The sequence below is a fragment of the Calonectris borealis genome, chromosome 6 (genome assembly GCF_964195595.1).
Source record: "Calonectris borealis chromosome 6, bCalBor7.hap1.2, whole genome shotgun sequence".
NCBI lineage: Eukaryota > Metazoa > Chordata > Aves > Procellariiformes > Procellariidae > Calonectris > Calonectris borealis.
In genome coordinates this window covers 29,301,801-29,325,938 of record NC_134317.1, presented here as the reverse complement: position 1 = coordinate 29,325,938, position 24,138 = coordinate 29,301,801, and the positions used below count along the sequence as shown (strand labels likewise).

The 24,138-nt window shown below is 38.0% G+C and overlaps 1 protein-coding gene across 2 annotated transcripts in view; it reads right to left on the bottom strand.

Moving 5' to 3' along the window:
• PARD3B (par-3 family cell polarity regulator beta) overlaps nucleotides 1–24,138 on the bottom strand; it is a 433,243-nt gene that overhangs the window by 137,460 nt on the left and 271,645 nt on the right. For both annotated transcript variants that reach the window (XM_075153452.1, XM_075153453.1), the window contains 2 exons: nucleotides 7,541–7,747; nucleotides 6,315–6,549 (listed from right to left, as the gene is read on the bottom strand). In XM_075153452.1, the coding sequence (XP_075009553.1) occupies nucleotides 6,315–6,549; nucleotides 7,541–7,747 (442 nt within the window). The remainder of the gene's footprint in view (nucleotides 1–6,314; nucleotides 6,550–7,540; nucleotides 7,748–24,138) is intronic.

The window sequence follows — 24,138 nt, the reverse complement described above, 5'->3', positions numbered from 1 at the left end:
TCAATACGGTGGAGGAAAAGAAAGTGTGATACACGTAAATTGAGGTGTTTGTCTTTTTTTAGTTAAAAATACTTGACAAACTCAAGATACATTAAACTGATTAGGTATCTCCTCTCCCTCATGCTCTTATGCTCTTTAAAGGAAACAGGAGTTTTATTTACCAATTTACCTATTTGAAAAATGGGAAGTTTGTTAGGCAAAAGGAAACTAAGGCCTCTAAATAACTTCTGCCTCATTAACTCAGGTGTGATCCATCTCAGATAATTTTGCTATTGAGGAAAAAAAATTCTAAAATAACTTTAGCCTAATTAAATTACAATTTAATCTAGTCTTGTTTGTTTTTTGATCTATCTGCATCCATACTGATTTCTAGCATCGTATGTACGTACATATAAATACATTAAATAGTTATATACACTGCCTCTCTCCAGCAAATCACATCTCTATTATTTGCTCTTTCTTCATTATATTGCTAACTTTTCTTTTACAACGCTCAACTTCTCAGGGCAACACAGAGCAGAAAAAAAATCTCTCCATAAGCTATCATAGTGCTATACTTAATGGAAGTCAATATCTGTATATTATGCTATCTACTCTGCAATACCATTACAGGCTCAGCAGTGCTGGTTGTAAAAAGTATTATTCTGAGCACAAGGCCTATAATAGTAATAATGAAAAAAGGGTCATTTCTGTCTTCCAACTAGAATGAAAAATTAAAATCACTAAGGCACTTAGCTCAAAGGAAAATTGGCAAATTAAGGGGACAAAAAATAAAATATTCATGGCTCATATTGTGAAATGGAAGGTAAATAATTTAAGATGAACTGTTATGTGGGAAAGTGTGCTATTTCTGAAGAGGAAAAAGCAAATGTAACTAATACGCACATATATATTCCTGCTTTCTGCGCTTGCAGTTACGTGTATACATGCACAAATATGCAAGTCATAGTTGATGTGCAATATTTGTGAGAGAGATATTTTCTCACCTATACTAATCTTGAAAATGTTTGCTAGTAAACTAGTGAAGTCAAGTTGACAAGAGTTGCCTTATGTGAAGAAGGTTGGTTGTTTTTTTTTCCTGAATCCAGCCTAGAAATAAAGACTGAATGAGAGGGTGTTCTCCCACTGCACTCCAGTTCGGCAAAACTCTTTACTCTGAGTCACCAATGACATACTTGCTCCTAGATTTTTATACCACAAAAAAATTATGACTTCAGCCTACCAGCCTCTGCCTAGGGGAGCTACCTATTAAAATGCCATTGGTGTGGCTGCAGTCCATTAGCTAACCTACCTTCATACCCATAAAGCTGAAAGGGCTGCCCAGAATTTTTACAATCACTATCTGGAAAAGGTAGTGGAAGAGCCATAGACTTATGTTTATTATACACCAGGACTGTAACAATTGCTATGGTATTAAGATACAGAGCAGCACCGCACAGCAGAGGTCACATTTCCCCAGAGATTTAAAGGTTCAGTCTTTCTCCAACTTAATTTAGAAACCAACACAAAGCCTACCTTTGTTAGAAAATAATATTTTGACAGTGTTTCAAAGCATGGCAATTAAATAACTAGAGATCACAAATTTAAAATCTAGAGTTCATCATCCAGCAAACTGAGGAATAATTTTTAATTTTTTTTTTTATTAACCTCTTGGTTAGATCAGCTTTGCATTCCCAGTGCTAAGTGATAATGTGTTTTGCATTAGTGCTCGGCATCAGGGCTTTCTAACACCCTGCACCAAGGGGTTAATTAACCCTTCCGAACAGCTTGCAGAGCCACCTCACAAGGCTTTTGACAGTTCTAAACCCATGACACTGCACACTAGCTTTGTTCAAAGGCACAAATATGCTGTTTCACTATAGTGTTGCTCATGAAAATACAAAACACCTTCAAAAAGAAGTACAGGGAAGCTCATTTGAGGTCCAGCAGTCTCCTCAAGACTCACCGTGCCCTGAAAGACTCAGTCAGCTCAATGTTTCAGCATAGATGCTAGACACTGGCTTTCTCCTGAGACTGTAATATACATTTAGTCACAGCTCCAATAATGGAAGTATTTAATGTAGTAGTTTTCCTGATATACAATATCAATTTACTTTGCCGTCTGTTGTCTAGTGGTGGGTTATTTAGTGAGCTATGATGGTGCAATGTGCCAGGAAACATCAAAAAGTAAAATATAACTCTCGCTTAGCCGATGTTACATATAAACAGTTAACAGAACCAACTTCTGTTGTTCTTTGGACAGCACATATGCACATCCAGCACTCAGGCACTCAATATATGCATCAGAACCAACCAAACAAGAATACACAAACACTGTGCAGTATGCACCACAGTAATAGTATTTTGGATTATAGAGACTTAACTAATCAGTAAGACCCAGTGTCATCTGCATTTCCAGTCTCCAGTATATTAACCTACTTTGCTCCAAGTGCCACAGTCATTAAAATGCTGCAGCCAACAGTTCCAGTTAATACTGGGTAAAACCACAGGACTTTTTAAAAAACAATGATTACAAAAATGAAAGCACGATTTCTTGATGGTCTCCCTGAATCACAGTCACCTAAATAAAGCTTCAATCCAGAAAAAGCTTAGCAGGAAAGCAATCATTCTTTTTTTTGTATGTGTAAAAAAAGACCAGGAACTACAAGTAAATAGCAGCTGAGCAACAGATGAGGCACTAAGTGAAATCTGTTAGCAACTGCTAACAGCTTTGCTATTTTCTGTTGTTAAATTAAAAAAAAAAAGTAAAAAAACCAATGCAGTAGCAAGTCCAATATGCTCAAAAATCTCAGATGCAAAAAACTAAAGCTCAATGCTTCTTGTACTACAGATAAATACTTCAGTTTGGTTTTAATATCTTGAAATGCTTTGTTATTGATTATAAGGCAGAAACAAGCCAGTTCACATGGAGATACTATCAAGATAAAACTTGTTATAGCTGTATATATGACCCAGCAAGTACAGTACAAAACCCCCACCATAGACAAGTGTGACACTTCCAGCAGCTGCTTCGTCCTCAAATTCTACTTTCTTCTGTCCTTTACACCTGACCCCTAGTCATTCGCCAGAAAGTGCATGTGTCTTCATTAGCACTGAGCTTTCTGGCAAAATCTCAGAAATCTTTTCACTGTCCTTTTGGTCCCGGAGCTTTCACCACAGATGATCATCTCCTACTTATCTCAATCCAATCTTGACATGGGTTCAGCAAGTTTGTTTTCCTGTTTGGATGCATCTACGCAGCACAGCAGAACTATAGGCACAGCTGAAACAGCTCTGAACAAAGCAGCCCACAAATTACAAACAGTATGAACGTATCAGTGTGGGGCTCCAGCTCTCGGTAGGATCAATTAGTTACATGGCTGCAGTCACTGGACTAGTTTAAAACATTGACGGCATCGCTCAGTCCCAGGCAGATATATCCTCTTCCCACTCCTGCCAGCTGCTTTCTTAACTTCTTTTCTCTTGGGTCTTTCTCTCCTGTCAGTCTAGCAGGGGCTCTGTTCCTTGTTACTCATTTCGGTGGTCTCCCACATGGGGGATCACAGTACAACTACCACCATATCTACAAAAGGCACACTACAGATTTCCCTTCTCTGTCCAGCTTTCTGCTCCCTTATGGTGTTTACATTTCTAATGCCTCCTACGGCAGGCTCCCCTTCCAATTTAAACTCGGCATGTCAAAAACTGAGCTCATCTCTGTTTCTAAATACTTCTCTCTACTTCTTTCTTTTAAGATACCAAGAATTAGTAGTCACCTTGCCTGCTGCAGAAGCTCCCAACTTCGTCGTCTTCAGCTTCTCTCTTTCCTTCCACAGATGTTCTACCAATAAAACATGCCAGTTTCATCTCCACAATGTCATAAAAAATCTGGCTGTTTCTTTTCATCCGTGCTGCTAAAATATTTGATCATTCAAACCTTCTTACTGCAGTCTCCTCCCTCCCTAGCTCTCCTGACACTCACTCCTCACTCTTCACATCAGTGCAAAACTCCAGTTTGAAAAGTACCTCTTGAATCTAGTATTTGGTCAGTATTTGACCCCTTCCAAGTTCCCCCATTACTCTCCTATTACTTCTTTTAAAAACATTCAGATTAATTGTTTTTGTTTCTCATGTCATCCACAGCAGCTCCTCTCTGAAAAAATACCAGCCTGGTTCTGCTCATCTTGAGCAGGACATATGGTCCCCAATTCTATTGTAAGCTCACACTGTTTGCTCTTGTTCAATCTTTACAGGTAATCACCCTTCTTTCACTTTTATCATGGCTGGGATTCCCTAGGACTCTCACCTTCTCAGGAAGGAATTTCTTGTCATGAACAATTTTATAAATTCTAGGAAGAAACACTGATGAGGACACAGAACCTCTAAAAACCTCCCAGCTGAACCATTAGCTCTTACAAACAACTCCTCCTCTGTTCATTATAACCTGTTGCTTCCACCTTTGTGGCTTTGTAGAGATTTTCAATGGTGTGGGATAGAAATTCCCATTCTGTGCTGCCATACAGATAAATAAATATTATTAACAATTACTGTCTGCTGGGAAGACTATCAATCTAAATAAAAAGCAAGCTTATGAAAAGAACAGATGCATAAAGCTTGTGTACAACCAAAATGTGAAATATATTGTGAAAAAGGGAATCACTAAGAATGGTAATCTATTGTTCTCAGCTTTGCATATTGATCATCATCAGATTTTTTGTCAACTACAATTGCTTGTTTTGGATTCTGATGTCATTGCATGTTCTTTGTCGCTCAGGCATCAAACTCCCGTAAGTAAGACTTTGCACTTCAAACTTCGAATCTGCCAGTGATACATGAAACAGAATACTTATGATTTTGTCAGACCTCTGTGTCACTCCCTTCCTCTTCCAACAGCCCTATTCACACCAAAGAGTTAAAAAGAAGAATGAAAATAGACATAAAGCTTAAGATACACAAGAGAGTTGTTGAAATCACCCTCCTAACTATTCAGTGTTTTGACTACTGTTCCATGTTAAGCCCTATTTCTTTAAACAGTATGAACACAAATGCATGTGCAATGCACAGGTGTGAGTATGTGCCTCCACAGCATTCCTGAAAAGCCCCATTTGAATGCAGACTGGTATACCCTTCATCTTACGAACACTAACAACTGCTGAAATCATGCAAATTTGGCACATAAGCACGCCTGTATATTTTTGACAATATCTCTACAGTGTTCAAAAGTTGATAAGACAATTTTGAGGATTCCTATTGATGATACATGGAAGAAAGTCAGCTAAAACCTCCCATATCAATATAACATGAGCCATTTGACTCCAGAGGACATATCAACAGAAAGCTGCAATGTGAGTTCATGTATCACTGGCCTAATGAATATCATTGTAAGTGAATGATCTTGCAGCTGATTACTAGTTAAATGGATCTTTGCCTAAGCAATGATTGTGGCTTTTGTATGTATCTGGCTTATCTACAATACAGCACGCTAAGAAACACCAATAGCTTCCTAAAGCTTACATTAAGTGTTCAATGCCACAAGTAACCACACGATCATACAGTCTAATTTTCTCCAGGTGATCATTAAATTTCATTCACATACCCTATATTAATTGCAAAGATGTACTTAAACGGAAACACTTTAATCCTCAATAGAGTAAACAGGTACCAGAGGCAGGGGTGATACCAACCAGAGTGCCTACAGCACCAAAGGCTCCAGCAGTAGCAAGGAAATGGCCTGAAGGACTTTGTCTAATCTCTGATGATTCCAGAGATGCAAAACCAACGAATAACCACAGAAGAAATCCAAACACTTGCATGCGGGGCAGGGAGGATGGTGAGCTTTTGACCACTGCAGGCAATGGCTGAAGCTGTGAAGCAAAGATTTTACCATAGCTAGCGGTTTTCGGCAACTGCAAATGTTACTAGGCTGTTTACAGTAACACCAGCAATCCTGCTCTCCCCAAAGCTTGTAAAGGAAGCAGATAAGCAAGGAAGAGAAGGCGCAGGTCTGAGCGTGGGAGTGGGTCATGTATTACTCAGAAATATTCCCCATAAAGCCTCCCCCATCGATACACGCTTGTTTTTAGCCTGAAACCTTGAATCTTTTCTGACATATGGGAATGAATTTCAAAGGCACAAAAAGACATTTTGTCTGCCAAATGTCTCTGCCTCAGCTACAAGTTTGGTGTAAAAGTATAAACTGCTTTCTTTTTAAATAACATAAACATTATTTTGAGTCCAAGTGAAATAATTTTTCCACTACTTTATGAGAGTATCAGTTGTTTCCTATGTTATAATGAGAATGGGTGGCTGTTTTGCTTTTTAAAATGCAAATGTACCTCAACATGACACCAAAGCCTTTCTTCTTTTTCTTTTCTAGATCTTCATTTTCTTCCTTCCTTTTCTTCTCTTTCACTTTAGATTTGCCCTTTTCCTTTTTCTTCTCTTTCTCTCTATTTTTTTTGTCTTTTTTTGCTTTCGTTTCTGCATCTTCTATTTCAGGGTTCCCTGGAGGGACAGATTCCATGTTCTGAGCTTCTTGACCAGAGTGAGAGCTCTTATCAGAGAAACCATCTGCACAGAATGAAAAAGCAGCAGTGAGGATGGCTAGGGGCCACCAAAATGCAAACACATGAAATACAGCATGAGTGTCTACAAAGTGCTCAAATGACTCACAACACTTACTCATTTAATGGAATAATTTAAAAAGCAGACTAAACATATCTAGTGAATTCAAGTAGATTTCTATTGTAAATTAAATACAAAGTTATTGTAGTGACTTGTTTTCTAGTTGTTATTCCTGATACAAAAATCCTGACATGGTGAAACACTATTCTATTTGAAATCTAGCTTGTTAACCTCCATCAGCTCGAGAAAACTGACATGCTGGGATGCAAACACTGAGAGCTTACTTCAAGAAGAGATTCTGGTGACTGACATAACCAGCCTACGTAACAAAACTATTTCATTCACTCCCTGGAATCTTTCTACTTTAATGGCTGAACAAGAAATACATAAACTGTTCTGTCTCGTTGGAGAAGAGCTGTGTTGTTTCTATTTGGGGGGCTCAGGATCCAAGCACAGTTTTATGCTTCATGCTAAAGGAGACATATTTCCAGACTGGGGTCTATAAGCCCATGGTGACAGAATGAGCAGCAGGGTGCTATCAATACACTCTGCCTTGTCTGTAACAGGAAACAAATTTCCTGGTTGGAGAAGGGGGAATTGTAGACAGCTCTGTAAAACAAGCAAGATAATTTTTAATGTAATCTGAAGAAGGCAGCTGCTTCTTGAAGTTGAAAAATATAATTATTTAAGGATTGAGTTCTAAATCCTCCAACCCACCCCTGCCCCGATGGAGATCAGTGAAAGACTTTACACTAAACCCAGTCAAGGTTGGATGAAGTACTGCAAAGACAGCTCTATTCAGTGGAAGACATGAGCAGCTTTTAAAATGTGATCAACTTCAATTGGACTAAAACACTTGCTTATGTGCTTTACTGAGTTGGCCCTCAGCAGTGCTAAGTGAAGGTGGCTCCCTCAATAAGTGCCATTAGCAACATACCCTCTTCTCCATCTTCAGGTCCATCGTAAGACTTGTCAATAGCAGCTCGGAAACTCTCATTACACCCCCGACCACGGACCACGTGAGGCCTGGGTCTGTGAAAAGGGAGTTCGTTCTTCCTAACTTCAGCCACAGCAGTCTGAAGACTCTCAAGAGAACTGGACTTCTTCAATCCCAGAGTAGGACCGAAATCTTTGCCAGAAGAGTCTGGAAAACACACAGTTAAGTTTTTATACCTAAAACCACACGGAGATATGAAACTAGTCAGACAGATACATTTAATTGTGTACTTTATTACTTGGGGCCTTTGAAATAGTATGCAATCAATGTAATTTGTTCTAAAAATAACATCAAGTTAAACCTAGTTCAGTAGCTATCCCTGTTCAGACTTGGAGGGAATGGCACATAATTTACAGACCTGACAACGGTGATGGGCAATATCTGGCTCGCTCTATGTCACTTTAAAGCCTGCGTCAGCAATAAGGATGGGGTTGCTTCTTCCCCCTTTGACAGTAATGTCCAACTGGACACTGCTAACAGTCTCAAGGAGAACATTATCCTTAGACTTACAAAACCAAACACTGCCACACAGCAAGAGTTTTGGTTTTTAGAATGAGTTACGCTGTATGAATGGTTGATATTTTCAAACACATTTCTCCTGTGAGAAGATATTATTAGTTCTCTCAGTCTTATCCCACCTTTTTCTCCAAGCTGAAACTGGTACTATGATATCAACACACACAGCAGGTTTTTCAAGAAACAAATATTTCCAGCAAAGTACAGCTTAACATAAATGATATTGCTGCCTCTTTCCTTGTTTATAGGCATAAGAAAGCTCTTCATACAAAAAAGAGCAAATACCTTCCCACGTCTCCCAAACCTTTCCTTCGTTTCAATGCTTGACTATCTGACCTTAAAAAGGCTTTATTTTGTGGCAGCATTAGTGTTAATTAGTATTAATACAATAATAGCAGACTAGGTAAAGAAAAAAGTCCGATGAATACATGCATACCAGTCAATGAAGAAATTCACAGCTTAAATTTAGAAGTGTTTGTATCATCTACTTAGTTTTTACATGGCAGAACAGTAAATGTGACATACAGACACTGAGGAAGAGACTTTGCCTTGCAATATGCCTTCCGTCTTTGAGAACACAAATGCTTTTGTTTTCAACTTTTAAGTGATACTAACGCAAGCAACAGGAGAATATAAGAACAGAAGACCTTCACATACATGTCCATATACTGTTGTGCCTGAAGAGATTCAAGGATCACAGAAAAGATAGATATGTCAGTACTATATGCTGTGATTTTAGCAATCCTAGAGTGCAGCTATTTCTGAACTAAAACAGTGTGATCTATGAATTCTTAAAAGGAAAAAAGCTAAGAATTGGCACCAAATAGAGACTCATCAGTAGTGTCTACATAAAGCAATTTACACTTCCATCACCCGCAGACTGATATGGGGTGTGTGTGTGGGATGGGAGGGTGGGAATGTGGAGACAAACAAGTTTAAGGGAAGCCTGGTTGCTCGGTCACATAGTGCAACCTTCTTTTGTTCACTAATTGCCATTCTGGAGACTACCATCATTGCCAAATTAGCAAGTGCTAAAATGGAGTTAGAGCAATGACTTGCATACAACATAAAGGTGCTTAAAATCACTAAAAACTCTGCATTAGTAAGAGGCACTGTGGTGCCTATCTCAGGCTGCGAAGGAGCAAAAACAAGGGAAGCATAATCACTGTAAAAGGCAGCAAAGCGAAAGCCGCTCTGATCAGCAGAGAAAAAGCTTTCTTGGTTTTCAGTCAGAAAACAGCTTTGTTGGGTTGCTTTTGCAGAAGATAGGGCACAGCGGTAAATCTGGCGGAGCGCGGCAGGCTGAAGTGGCCCAAGGAAAGCAGAGCTCTCAGCCAGGCTGCGTCACAGGCCTAAGATGGCGGCTGCCTGGGCGGAGGTGGGCAAAGGCATGCCAGGGGCTACGGCTCCCACCTCTGTGGGCAGCAGGCACCCAGTGCACCGCCTGCGGAGCCTCCGAGGACCGGTATCCACTGGGGGATGGTTTAAAGGCGGCTACAGCGTCCGCAAGGAAGCAATGGCCACAGCCCCACCTCCAGAAGCGGGCAGTGCAGTCGCTGCGAAGGGCCACCGCTCTGCAGGGCCGCAGGGCGCCCATGGCTCGGGGAGGTTTTGCAGCCAATGCCGATTTCTAGGCTGCCGCAGCTACCCAGCTACCTGAAATAGCTGTGTCAAAAGCCAGCGCAAAGGTGTTTATATACACATCCCAAGCTGTACTACATTAAATTAGTGCCCCAAGCTGTATTACCTGGAAAAAAAAGTCTCAGATTAAATGCCGGTTAGCGCGTGTCTTGCACAAAGCTAAACCAATTGCTCAGACTGGAAGACTACCCTTAACGTATGAAGGCCATTCCGAAGAAAATCCAAACCAAGACCTAAGGTTTGGAGTGACACAAAGGTTACATGTACCAGAAAGCAAGCGGTCTGCTCAGCCTCGCTGCAGTGTGCCTGCACACACTGCGATGCAGTTTTTGGGCACCTGGTCACATACTATCTAGTTCCGTCAGGGTCACTGAGAAAAGGTTCTTTGTCCAATACTTGCCTTAAACAATTGCACGGAAACTTTGCCAGAGTTACTGGCAAAGTATTTTTCTTTCTGTATAAATAGTCTTTATTTTGCTATGTTGTCCTAACATGAAAGTTCCCCCGAGGAATTAATTTTAGTAATAACTAGCAATAACTTCCTGTTTCCTGATGTTTTAAAGAGAACACTTACAGTGACTTTCATGTAGTATTTTCAGTTTGCTACCAAAAAGAGGAAAAAAGAAACTAAACAGAGCACTCTTTAGCTACCAAGTAAATTCAGAACACCACTACCTTGGAAAACTGAAATTTTTTTCTAAAGTCCCCAAAAGAAATAGAATTGGTTTATGGTCGCTTCATTGCCTAACATCATGAAATGATGTGTTACCTTAAAGGACAGTATGAAATGGCAAAGATTAACTATATTTCTCCCTTACTGGCAAAGAAAGTTAAATTTCATCTGTGATCTTCCTGTGTTCTACCACTGAAAAGGTGTCCACATTTATTAAAAAACTGAGAACCTTTAGTCACAGATTAGTATTAAGCATTTAGTTGTCCCCTTCTAAGACTGTAATAATTTAGTCTGAAATTTCACTGGCAACATTGTAAGTGTCTCACTATTACCATGAAAATCCACCCATGAAGAAGCATCTGAACCCAGATGAAAAATAATTGATTTTTTTCTTATTGATGACAGTAGTAGCAATGCAACCTCATTAAGAAGGGGAACATTCAGTCAAGGAGTTTACATCCTTGGACATTCTCACCAGGGTTTTTCAGTGAGAACTTCATATTTTTGCAATTCAGCTTTTATTCCTTTTTTCTTTCAATTGTAAGGCTGCAGCAACCACGTATTAGTGCACAACTAAAGATACAGGAGCTGAGGAGCTTCCCTAAGCAGGGAGACCAGTCCCCTTGGTTTCACAGCCAGTATCTATTACTGGATGTTTTACAGAGAAATGCACAAGACTCTGTAACGAACATGTACCAGATCCCAACTAAGGAAATTTCTCTCCCCTGTCCCCCCCAGTACCTCTTCCATTTCTGCAGACCTTTAGGACTGCCGTAAGCCTGAAAACATGAATTTTTCCTCATGGGTAAGAAAAAATAACCAACCAAAAAAACCCAAATAAGCAACAAAAAAACCCTCTCATCTTTTATAAGTTATTAACAGGCATTTCTGGGGGTGCATGGTGTGTTTGTACATATCTAGCCCTACCCAGATTTTGAATACAAAAATACAGTTTGGCAATGAGAAATTTAATTGTTCACTGTGTAAAAATTTTTATGGATTTTAAATTCTTGAGCCCCCATTTTACTGCTTCTTGTAGTACAATGATAAAAAGTCAACTGAAGCATCCACTTTGGTTTTTTTTTTTTATACATGGTGAATTACTTTATGCATCTCTACTGAATTTATGAGAGAAAACAACTGACATCAGTACCTGCCTATGACTGGCTAAAACCAAGCTGCTGGTTCCTAGATGGTATCTGTAACTGTTCATCCTTTAACTGAAAGATGGTATTACACATACCTTAATTTTCTGCTCAATGCCAACATGGCTACCACAGTTTTTTTTCTTAATGTACTAGTAAAAGTAAACCTGCTTTCTGTTCTTTTATTACTATTATTATTAGTTTCAGGTATTTCCAGGCTTCTCCTTTTCCTACATCTGCACGTTCTTTTCCTTTTTTATAGCCCAGCAGAAGGAAACATGCCAAAAGCAAGATGTCAGTCATGAAAATCAAAGAGAAACAAATGAGACAGCATTGTGGGCAATGCAAGCCACCCCAAAGGCACGTATAGAGAGACTGGAATTGAAGAGAAGCCACGAATCACTGCCACTCTAAGTGAAATAAACTCCTAAGACACCCTAAAAGTAAACATTTTATATATTTATCATTAATTTTACTTTTTAGATAATGATTATTCTTGAAAACTGAAACTATATGAATATGCCTAAAGGATAATATTTAGAGGAAGGTATTTGTGTGAGCTAGACTAATTTACTATTTACATTTTGAAAGATAAAGTGAGGTAAAAACCAGTTATGAAGAAAAAAAGAAGGGAAAGTGTCCCTGAGACTGAGAAACTAGAATAAACACAAAGTAATAGATTATAAATAGTCTGGCTCTGTATTTACCAGAGCCCTAAACACACACATTCCTGGCTCCTACTGCATTGCACATGATGAAGGTGCATGTGCTACTAGGGAAGAGAAAATGGTTATTAAAACAGTGAGTCTTCTACCCTGGGGGTACTGCGATGCTGGAGATAGCACGTGAGCGCTTTTAGCAGGCAACCAACTGTTTGTTCGTGAAACACCAAGGCTAACTTCTTTTGTGGTAGGACTCAGAGTGAGATATGCCAAGAGCTTCTCAGGAAGCAGCTGCAGTCCGGTGCCTGTTCTGCTTTGGACATACACCTTGGGTAACGTTCATGATGCCCAACTTAGCCTCACTGAACTTGGGCCTACCCCAACATAACTGATCTAACTGCTCGCTCTACAGTTATCTCTTCTCTAAAGGAATTGTGGCATGTTTAAAATACCTTTTGATACATATATGTTCCCATGATTTTCAAAATACAATCAAATTCACAGATCACATATATGTTTGGGTTTTTTTTACACAAATTAATGTATTGCTAACCTGCAGAGACGAGAATAGCAAGCATGATTTCAGAAATGCTCCAACTTTTGTTCAGGAAGGAAAAAGCAGGATTTCTGTTGTACAGACTCAAATGATATAGGTATCAGGCTGGTAAAATAGACCCCTCAGCAAAATTTAATCAAAATATATCCCTACTGTAGGGATACCTTTTGTATGAGAATGAACCAAATCTGTTACCCAAGTGAAAGATACCCAACCAAAGACACAAAAGGCAAGAGACAGCCAGTAAGACTTGACTGCTTTACTCTCCCCTCAGCTCCTTTGGAAAGTTACCTCTAAATAAATTGGTGTATAAAGTGAAAACTGTGAGTGTCTCTTTTAATAAGCTTAAGGTCAAAAGATAAAACATTTGTCATTATTACCAATCTCCATGTGCCGTAAACACCAGAGAATAGGTAGACAGACATGGTTCTTACCCACAGGATTGCAACATCATATGGTGACCTTAATTCATGTTCAATTCTTTCTGAACCATTGTCATTTCATTTATTTCTGGTAGGATTCACAGTATGCACAACTGCAAAGGATTTTTTCCTCTCACTTACATTTTTATATTCAGATACTTCCTCAATCATCAATCGATTCAATGCAGAGAATGATTTGGGAAGGAGGAATTTGAAAGTCATTACATCATTTAGCTTGTGATTTTCACATGAAGAGCTTTAATAATTTTTGTAGAATAACCTTAGATCATACTGTAGTCTTTTCTTCAACACTAGTTTATACAGGTAGCATAGGAAAGATTATGAAGGGCTTGATAAAAAGCAAGAGAAAAATCACTATCTTGCTATCACATATTAAAGACAACATGTATCGTTTTGCTCATTTTATACCTCAAATCAAGCATTCCAAATTAGAAGCAGGAATATGGAACGCAGAACAACCCCCCACCTGACGGGGGGAAAAAAAAAAGTCTAAGAAAGAGAAATCAAAGCATGGGAGAATTTAACAAGTTCTCTGATTAAAAGAGCCAGCTACAGTCTTCAGATTTACAGATATTTCAATCTATTTTACTACATATAATGATTGCAATTTAGCTCATATTTGCACAAACTGCAATTTCAACTATGAATAATGGCAGTTCATAATTTGTAGCCCAGAAGGTACACTGAGCTTTAGCCAACTAAAGAGGAAAGGCTTGGAGTAAGGCAGCCATTAGGCAAGAGGCGAAAATGCACTACTGTCATCTTAGAAACATATGCTAGTGTCACTATTTTCTGTAGTCTTATCACTAACGAACAACAACACTGCAAAAGAACATGCTAATATTTCAAAAAGAATAATATGTACAGTATTAAACGTCTCAAAAACGCCAACAAGTTTCACAGTGCAACAATATTAAAGCTAAGAATTAGGAGCAAAAGAAGAAAGAGGTTCAAGCAAAAGCGCTCAGAGAAAGGGCACATGCATTTGCAGGGTTAGTCCCGAATGCTGGACAAAATGCAGCCAAGCCTGCCTTTGCACAAAAGAACATCTGATGTTATCTGTTGAAATAATTAGTTTTCTTCCTTTGGTTACACAAGTTTAACCTCTCACGTAACCTTCTACTTCACAGTATAGCTCTGCATCCAGTGAAGAGTTTTTCTTGGCATTTGAATCCCTACTCCTCCAGCAGGCTAGTGTTCTCTCTCTAGTTGGGGCAAACTGAAGCACTTGCCCTTCGAACAGGTCCCAGTATAAATTAAGCTACCCGACCTTCTACAAAGCAGGAGCTTGCTCCTCAGGGATATTTATGTATATCAAATTGATTTTAGATATAGCTGTTGCAACATGCTAGAGGAAAACAGCTATAGGAAAAGCAATGCAGACAGGAAAAAGTCCAGTTTTTAGAAAATATGATTCCCCAGTGATTTCAGGCACCTTGTAAACTGATCAGTCTGGAATTGAGTAGTAGTAAAAAAACCCCAGTACTCTGCGATTGCTTTACTGCTACTTCCACACCCACCCTCTGATAAGGTCAAACATTTCAATCTGGCTTTAAAAGACTGGGAAATGTGACGCTTTCTGAGATTAATTGATATAAATTACACTTCTCAAACTAAACCAACATTTTTGTTCCCAGGCCAAAGTTTAACATGAAGTGAGAGCCCCTGCATTAATATTTAAACAAAGTCACTTTTACTGGTACGAGGCTAACATCTAGAGTATTACCTTTGACCTGTGGGACAGAGGAGGAAACTTCTTCAGTAGCAGAACAGAAGAAAGCAAGCCAATACTTACGTTACATTCATGGTTATGATCTATTTCGTTAAGCCTTAACCCTATTTCGAAATAAGCTGAAATAAGTTGAATTATTACTCAATCTTAGTCATCAAGCCTGAAATAATATTTTTTAAAATGACTAATTTAAATCAGAAGTAACAAATTAAAAGGACGCAAAAAGTTCATATTAAGCTTTCTGTTTTCTTTGCTAATTGAAAGCTTTTTTAAGTTCTTTACATGTGAATGCAGAAAGAAACTCCCTCATATCAATCATTTTATTCACAATTATTTTCTCTTTTAGAAAGTGGTATGTCATTTTTTTGCATCAAGTTTTGGCCTGGACACATTTTTACAAACACTCATATAAGCTGCATGTTAAAGATTGCTTTAAGTGTCAATTGGGGATTAATTTAGGCTATTGCAACAATAAGGAAGATTATTGTAAAAGAAAAGCCAAGCCAAGGCAACAAAGAAAAATACATTTCAATGTCACCAATTTAACTTGCAATTAAAAAATAAATTATATAAAACACTTCCTTTGTGTGTGCTTTTCCTTATCTGTGAACATTAAGACTAAGAAAAAAAAAAGCTAGATTTTTAACAAAATAACCTAGAAAAAGGATATCTTTTGCTAATAATGGCATTGCTTTTGCACACCTGCCCACACTCCGATCAGTGAATCCTACATGCCTGAGATATGTAGCTCTCTTTATTGCTAACCCCCCCACCAAACTGCCCAACAGCTGCTCTAATTTAAGATGCTCTAAATATTGTTGCCATGGGTGACACATGAACATGGAGTAAGGCAAAGCTCTGCTAATAAAAAGGCTTTCACAGCATTTCAGTCCTTGCTCATAAGTAAAGTTAAAATTTATGGCTTTTGAAATACTGGATCTGAGAGAGGTCAGGTTAAATGGCTGCTAGTAATAAAAGGAATCAATATGCCACAGCATCTGAAGCAGCCAGCAAACTAAATAAACACTTCATCCAAATCCACTTGGCCCTGAATTAAAAGAACATAAAATACTGTATTTATTTTGTTTGCCCTCCACCAGTCCGTGGTTTGCATCACTACATCCGCTAGAATTCTACACAGAGCAAGCAACAAACATGTTGGCCAAGTAGCAATTAAACTGTATGTCAAGGCTAGGAGCAATTAACTGGGCATTAACCTTATCAGGGAACCACTTCTGGATTAGCCAACTACAAACAGGCAAACATCTCAGTCTGGGAAGATTCTGCCACGTGTATTTACAAAAGCTTCAGAGGACTCAGACTTTCTGTCTCAGGCACATACAGAGTAAATGAGCCATTTCCAATAATAACCCTTTATTCATAAACCGTGAACAAAACCAGAATCACCTTTTCCAGCGATTAGCATGTCCTATTAGCATAGAAATGCAAGACAGTGTGTTCCTTACAGCACTTTAAAATAAAGCAGACCAAAAGAAGTAGCGAACTCACATCGTTCGCTCCTAATCTACGTTTGGTTCAGATTATAGATTGATTTCCAGAAGAACTTATAAAAACCTATTTTCTTCTGTTTATTTGTACAATGTTTAAATAGAAAGTGCATAGGTTAATTTTAAGAAATTAATGCACGTTTTGCTTGAAGTTGCCAGCAGATAACCTATAAAAAAGGTACATATACCCCTGTTATTTACACACACACAGAGGCCATTCATGCATATTTTTGAAATTGCTTTGTTTGTGAGTTTAATAACATTTGTCTTGAAACAGTTTTGAAAAGTTGATGTCAAAATTCAGCTCTTGAATGGGAATATGCAGAATTTTGTCAAACCTACTATTAACTAAGAGAAACGGTCATCTGGCACAGCTCTGACTCAAAATCCCCACAGAATTTGAAAGGAATATGTAGGTTTTCAGCAAAAGTCCTCAGCAAAGGTTCCTTTTTATTTCCTAATGAGATTTTTAAGATCATTTGAATGCTTAAAAATTTGGTAACAGTATTTTATTATAGATTTCTCACAGCTGAATCCATAGTTGTAGTGATATTGGGTCTTTAACCTAGCTTTATTTTACATGCTTCAACCTTTTTTGTTTTTTCTCTCCTTAAACTATCATCTGTACTGAAACTTCTTTGCTTGGTCTCATTCCAGAGATGAGGATTGGTTTTAGAAAAACAAAAAAACCCAGAGAATACACCTCCCTCTTGCCATATCTGAATAACTGAGGAGTGGGAAAAGTACATTCTTCCAGTCTGGTAATACTTTTTTTTTCCCTATTCACCAATAACTCAAAAAGGACTGAAAGGAAACCTTTCAGGCTTTGCATGCAAGCAGGCTGTGATCTAGGTCCTTCACTACAGCTTTTAGAGAAGGAAAGTCTAATTTCCATGTCTAGGTTATTTCCTCTAGTTGGATGGGTAAACTTGACCATAAACTTGTGCCTAAAGTACAGGAACAGAAATACATATGAATTCCCATAGGTACGTGAGCATACAATGATATTCCACGTGCACATTTGCAGCAACTACAATGATCCCATGTACTGACACACCAGAAGCTAGAAAGAAATATTCACACATGCTCCTCAGTCTATGTGTTTAAGTAAGTTGCAAAGTTTAATAAGAAACTCAAGAAGACAGGTCATGTGAGCGGAAAGAACATAAGTAAACTAAAGACTTTAATATTGAGAACAATTATTTTGTAGGTCTGAAAACATGAAAAGTATTTTCAGGGCTTTCTTCCACAAAACTGAATCCTTAGAAAAATTCATGTCCAATTCATGGAACAAATGGCACAGAATTTTCCTTCTGAACAGCTGCAGCCAAGGATTTTGCTAAACTGTTCTGTAGTGTGCAAAGACACAGACTCACACCCAATGACATCTGGCTGTCTTCTGGGGTTTTAACAGACACGATTCGCAACTGGATTACAATCCCAGCCTTATTTAAAAATAAAGTCAAATACTACTTTAGTTATACTGGTTAACTCTGAGACCTAGTGTATACAATTTACTCCTTTACACTTTACATTTGTTTGGGCATGTATAATACAACCCTTCCTTAAGAGGTTTGCAGCTCCCTTGCTAGATATGTCATGGTGTGTCATTTTAATTAAAAGGTTATTTTTCAAAGAAACCAGCAAAGGTGTGAATGAGAGATCAAATAAAGCTGGTTTCACAAATCTGTATTTTTGGAAAACTTATTATATTCTCAGATGTTTAGCAAATGCGCACCTAGCCTTTAATATCCCCCATGGAAAAGGGAACCTCCCCAGATGTGTAGTTTTGTCTCCCCTGCAGCAATTTTTAGTATCCTGAAGATGTTACTCTAGTAATTACCAAGTTACGTATTTAGGATCTTTTCAATATGCAGTTTTGCATTGCTACAATGTGTTTAAATGGCAAATTAGAGAAGCTAATGGAATTGCTGCATGGAACAACTTAGAATATGATTTAACTGTAGCAGCAAACGAAAACGAACTTTTCTTGAGGTTTTCTTATCCATTTTTCTTGCCTACGTACAAATGACGTTACCTTGTTCCCTTTCACTTGCCCAATAAATGGAAAGTAGATACAAATATGCTCCCAAACGTAGTATGTTACCAGACTGCAGAAAGCGTAGGGTCAAAAGAGAAGAAAGGGTCATTCCAATTCCTCCTGGCGACATCCCTCATCAACCAATGGGGACATTTCTGGAGAAGTTAAGTCAAAGCACTATTCTAAATTACGATCAAAGATTCCAAATTTCTCCAGGTTTAATAGTATGGTAAGCAGCAGCCACAGTGATACCGCCACCAAGGAAACTTGATACAGGGTTAAGCACAATCAACTGACATTTTAATACAGACAAATCCAAGGTGGCCTATCTTAGAAAAATAAAGGTTTCCTCTAAGCTGGGACTCAGTATTATTGGAAAACACATGATTCTGCTCAGTGACTTCATACACTCTTGAAGCATGAACCAGAGTTTAGCTACGAGTATTATCAAGATGCAGTCGGGGAAATCAGACTTTTAATCAACCGTATCAGAAAACTGATACAGTACCATGGATCAGTTGCAAAACTCAGCGCCCAATTCGATCTACTTCAGCTACTTGGTGTTGGATCCTTGGATGAAATTTCAAAATCTGGTATTACAAAGGCAACTGTTCTACAGGAACAGGCAGTTATTTCAAATAGACAGCAATCCACTCAAAATAGATCAGTACAATGAAATATCCTGAATTCATACTGAACTGCAATCTTTGCCTAGAACAAGGTCCTAAGCAATTCATAGCAACCGCAACTTTTAGGAGCCTTACTCTAAGATCAAAGCCTAAGTGTGCTCAAATTAACAGGGACTCTAGAATTGGAACAGGTCAGTTCATTTCCAACCTGGTTCCAGCCTGGGGGCCAAATCCTCAGCTGGAGTAAATCAACACTTTTCCACTGCCTGCCAGCTTATAGCAGCTGAGTATCTGTCCTTTGGTCTTTGTACTTTACTGGCACCATACTTTGGCATTACACATACCTGCCCACAGAGAGTCAGACAACATTAACTCATTTTACGTAAGTTACAGCATGAGTGGCAGCCTGTGGTGGATTCAAAGTAGTGATTTGTAGGCTAAAAAAAGCTCTTTATTATTTTAGCAATCCAGAGAGCAATCTCTGGTTGCCTCCCAGTCCTGCTAAAGGACTAAGAAGAAATGAATGTGTTTATATGCCTTTCAGTAGGAGCCTGTTTACTCTTTGAAAGCTCTGTTTTTACTTACTCAAGGAACCACAGGTCTGGAAAGAAGTAATAATTTTAGAAGTATAAGCAGCACAAAGATGCATCATCATAGATTATCAGTAGTTTTGAAATATTACCTCATGCTTTAAGTACATCATCATGTGAACTTCCTGAGGCAAGAGCACCTCTGCTAACTGCAACTCACAGGAGTAGTTTGCTGCAGTGTTTTCCCTGGGTTATTTTTTATCTTGCGTGTGTCTGTGGTGAGTGCAGTCCAGATAAAAAAAAAAATAATTTTGGAAGTCACTTATCTATGTTACAGCAAATTTTCATGGTGTTCTTTTTCTAGTTCTATAGCATATAAAAAAAATTCACAAGTATTTACGTATTTTTAAAGGAACACTTTCAGAGTAGTGTGTTTTGATTTGTTCTTTTTCTTATTTTAAGTAATGGTTTCCTCCTCTGCTGATGTTTTAGCGGTTCTTTGGTCAAGATTGATGGAATCCATCCAAAATATGCTGGACGACACTAACTTCTCAAATACTAATCTGCAGCTTTGGTTTTGCTTGAGACTGACAGCTAACTTCAGTAGGGCCTCACCTCTAGCCAGAACAGCTTCATGGAGACAGAGTAATTATATTAATGTGCAAAGTAGGAGTTACTGCTGATCATCAACCAACCAGGAAATAAATCTGTGTACAAAGAAATGCTGTCAGATATACAGCACAAATCAATAAAAAGAAAATGTGTTTTTGTTAACCCTTTTCTGTTATGCTAATTTGAGAGTTAGCAGGTATGAAGTTTTCAAATTCTAATGTGATATTGCAAATGACATATAGCCATGTAATACCCTGAATCGTTTGCAACAATAAATGTCTTCCTTTCTAGTAATGTCATTTTGAATTTTATATTTGGCTTATTTAATACTAAAAGGATAGCACATCGATCTCTCTTTGCCCTCAAAATCCAGATATTGTCCATAAACACACAGTTTACTTACACATGAAGGCAAATATATTTGGCTATATATACACACAGTCATACAACATAAAGGTATAAAACCTCATTCTTTGCAATCATCTTGCTTCTCAGCTGCATTCCTAAATGCTATGGGAATATAAAAATTAGATACTACTACTTGTGTTACTAGTCCTTCAGTAGATTCTTAAAACTAAATTAGTATCACTAATATTCTTGAAATTATAAGCTTTTGCTCCAACTACAATAAAAGCCAGGTTCATAAACATTAAGCACAAATGCGCACAAACATTTTGAACAGTTTCAAGGATATTAAGTAGGTCTGCCAGATTTCTCTAACAATATCAGAACATCTTATTTTGCCTTCTCACAGCGGCTAGTGCTGCAGTTTAACTTCTTCAGGTTGACCAACTGTATAAGAAAATAGCTCTCGTGTTCAATGATTACCTTACATGAAAAACTTTTAGCATCTATACAATAACACTAACTTTTTGTTTCTTCTGTGTGAAGAGTGAACACTTGCATCTGTATTCTGCCCTGTATCCTATTTTTTGTGAAATATTTTTGCCTTCTTTAGTCTTTCTGACTGTGGACCAGTATTTCCTCTGCAAAAGAAGGAAACTTGGTTAATCTGTGAAACGCATGCCATTCCATTTCCTCAAGAAGGTAATGAAAAACAAGTCATCCTGTGGTTGGGTATAGACTTATGGCAATCAATTACATCAATATTTATATAATTTGTAAAACTTCACGCATATGATCACACAGTTAATCAGAGCTGCTTGGCAAGTTCTTCCCTCAACCTTTAATGAGTATATCAATCCTCATATTGGATAGTGATACATACTAAAGAATTTACTTCAGTGAGAAAACTAAAATCAGATTTTGAAACACTGAGGTTAATGTTATTAAAATAAAAAAATGTAATGGTTCTTCTACCATATGCTTAATTGGCCCCCCTGCAAAAAAGCAGTCCCACAGGAAGGAGCAGGAAGCTACTAGTTGGGTTCATATCTTTCTGTAAGAGAAAAAGAAAGTAGCAGGTAATCAATCATAATTTCTCTTCACAGCAACAACCCTGATAAACATTTATGTGAATAATTTTTTTTTGTTGTGGATACTAAGAGATTACATGTGTTCAAAGGGAAGCAAAAAAACTCAAGAGAAGCAAAAATCTATTGAAGATTAGCAGATAAAAAGAAAGTATACTTGCCTTCAATCTTTAAGTCCCTGAATATTTGAAGGCAAGGAGAGCTCTTGGAGAAATAAGATATAAACTTGTCATATCTCTGTATTTCTCGTTAGGCATTAGCCTTTGGTGGTGTCAGAAAGAGGACATGGGCTATACAGACTTTTTATCTGATCTGGTATGACCACTGTTATCTTCTTGGGACGTGTACAGATGAAAGGTGTCCAGAACAACAAACAAACAAAAAAACAAACCCCAAAATAAAGATGACACTGCTTCCTGTTCTTATCAATTCTCCATTACTTGCATTATGAAAGCACACAGAACCTCTCTAATCATGGGCCAAAACCTCACTGCACTTGGTGTTATACCAACTCGAAACAGAATAATATTCAGTACCTCTAATAATTTTTGATCAAGCCTACTTGTATTTCTGCAATACTGGCTCTCTTTTGAGTGGCAAGACTATAGACCTCTGTTTCTGCAGTGATTTATTTACGATTTGTCAACACTTTGTAAAGCACAGTTCATCTCCTGCTACATTCCCTTTATGCTCTTATGCTTCAGATGTTTTCTATTTTAAACAGAAAAAACAGATGTTTTGGCACAATATTAATTTACTCAGATTTCACATTCAGATTGAACCTGAATTGTTAAGGTAAGTACAGTATTTCAATGAAAGTTGCAAGCATCAGCCCAGAACAGAGCTAATAACAAGTTCCTTCCTCACCTTTTAAAGATGACATTAGTGGTTCATTTCTTCTGAACAGCAACATAGAAGAGCTGAGCACAGAATTTCCTGATGTTCTCTTAAACTGTTTTTGCTATTTGTTTATTTCAAGTCAGTTCTGACAGAATGGTCCCTTCTTGCTTAGGTGCTGTTCACAGGATGGGTTAATTTTTCTCCAAATAGATTATTAAAAAAAGCCAACAACCCTTACATCTGTTTTTAAAAGTCCTCTGATTTAGAGTTGGTATTTTGTGACAGCTTTAATACAGTCTTATTGCTGACTGTCATTCTTCAATGTCTGTGCTCTTAACTCTTAGAGAAGACTTAAATGATATTCCTGTATGCTAAAGCACATAACAAACATACTACCTGCTAGTTCATTCAGTTTGATCTAAAACAGCTACCTTGAGTAGGAATGAATATTGATATTGCCTTATACCATACGACTGTTAAATTTTAATCACTAGGTTTTCTTAGCCTGATTAAGCAATTAAACTGCTTAACTGAAAACTACAGTTCCCTACCAAATTCCCTACCAAAGATAACAAACAATGAAAGTTCAAATTGCAAAAGCATATTTCAGTATTAGTTGTTCTAGCATTGTTGGCCTTTTCGTTGTTTATTGATTCTATCTATTCAAGCAGTCGTTCCTAGTTCCCATTTTCCAAAAATCACTAACAAAATGGGCACTCTGTTCTGCTAATGCAAATTACAGTGCAAGTGAAGACTCTTCATACACTGTAAGTGTAACTCATCATTAAGCTGGGAGAAGAATTACTGCCTCTGCTTCTTTAGCTATAAAAGCTTCCTTAAAAATGTTTAAGTTCCCTTCTTTCAGTTTGGATCACAAAGTATTTGCTGTAACAAGACAGAAGATAGAAGGAAAGAGGTGGAGCTTTTAATGCCAAGTCATGTAGGTCTGAAAGGAGTTACTGTTGCAAAACCTTTTATTGTCGCTGAGGTTTGAGGAACCCTGAAATGAGCAGGACTACCTGCAAGGTAAGTAGCTGCTCAAAACAAACAAGGGCAGAGTTCACTCTACACTTGATCGTTGTACTCTTTCTTTTACTCTAGGTGAGTATCAGAAGGTTCTTGCACCTCCAGTTGAAACGAAGTACTAAACATACAAAAAGGTGTCAGAACCTTGTCAAGACTCCCCTAAAAAAAAAAAAAAAAAATCAAAAACCAAAACAACCAACAACCTAAAAAAACACGGAAAGAGGGTTGTTTTGATTTGCATATATGGTGCCAGGAAGCTGGGGTTTTTCTCATCAAACAGAAGTTAAATGAACACGTTATTCAGCCTTGAAGCAATCAAGTACATACCTACATCTCCTGTCACTAATAGCATTCACTACCTACACAAACTTTCTCTGTTGGTTCGGCGTCTCGCAGGGTGGAGGAGCAGTACAAAAGGCAGGTAAGCCAATCACAGACACGTACCACGGTGCTGACTCCTGAGTGCGCAGGTCAGAATTTTAAAAGATTACTTGTGGGCTCTCTTCCATGAAGGGAAGAAGACGGGTAGAAAATGAAAAGGGAAACTAGGC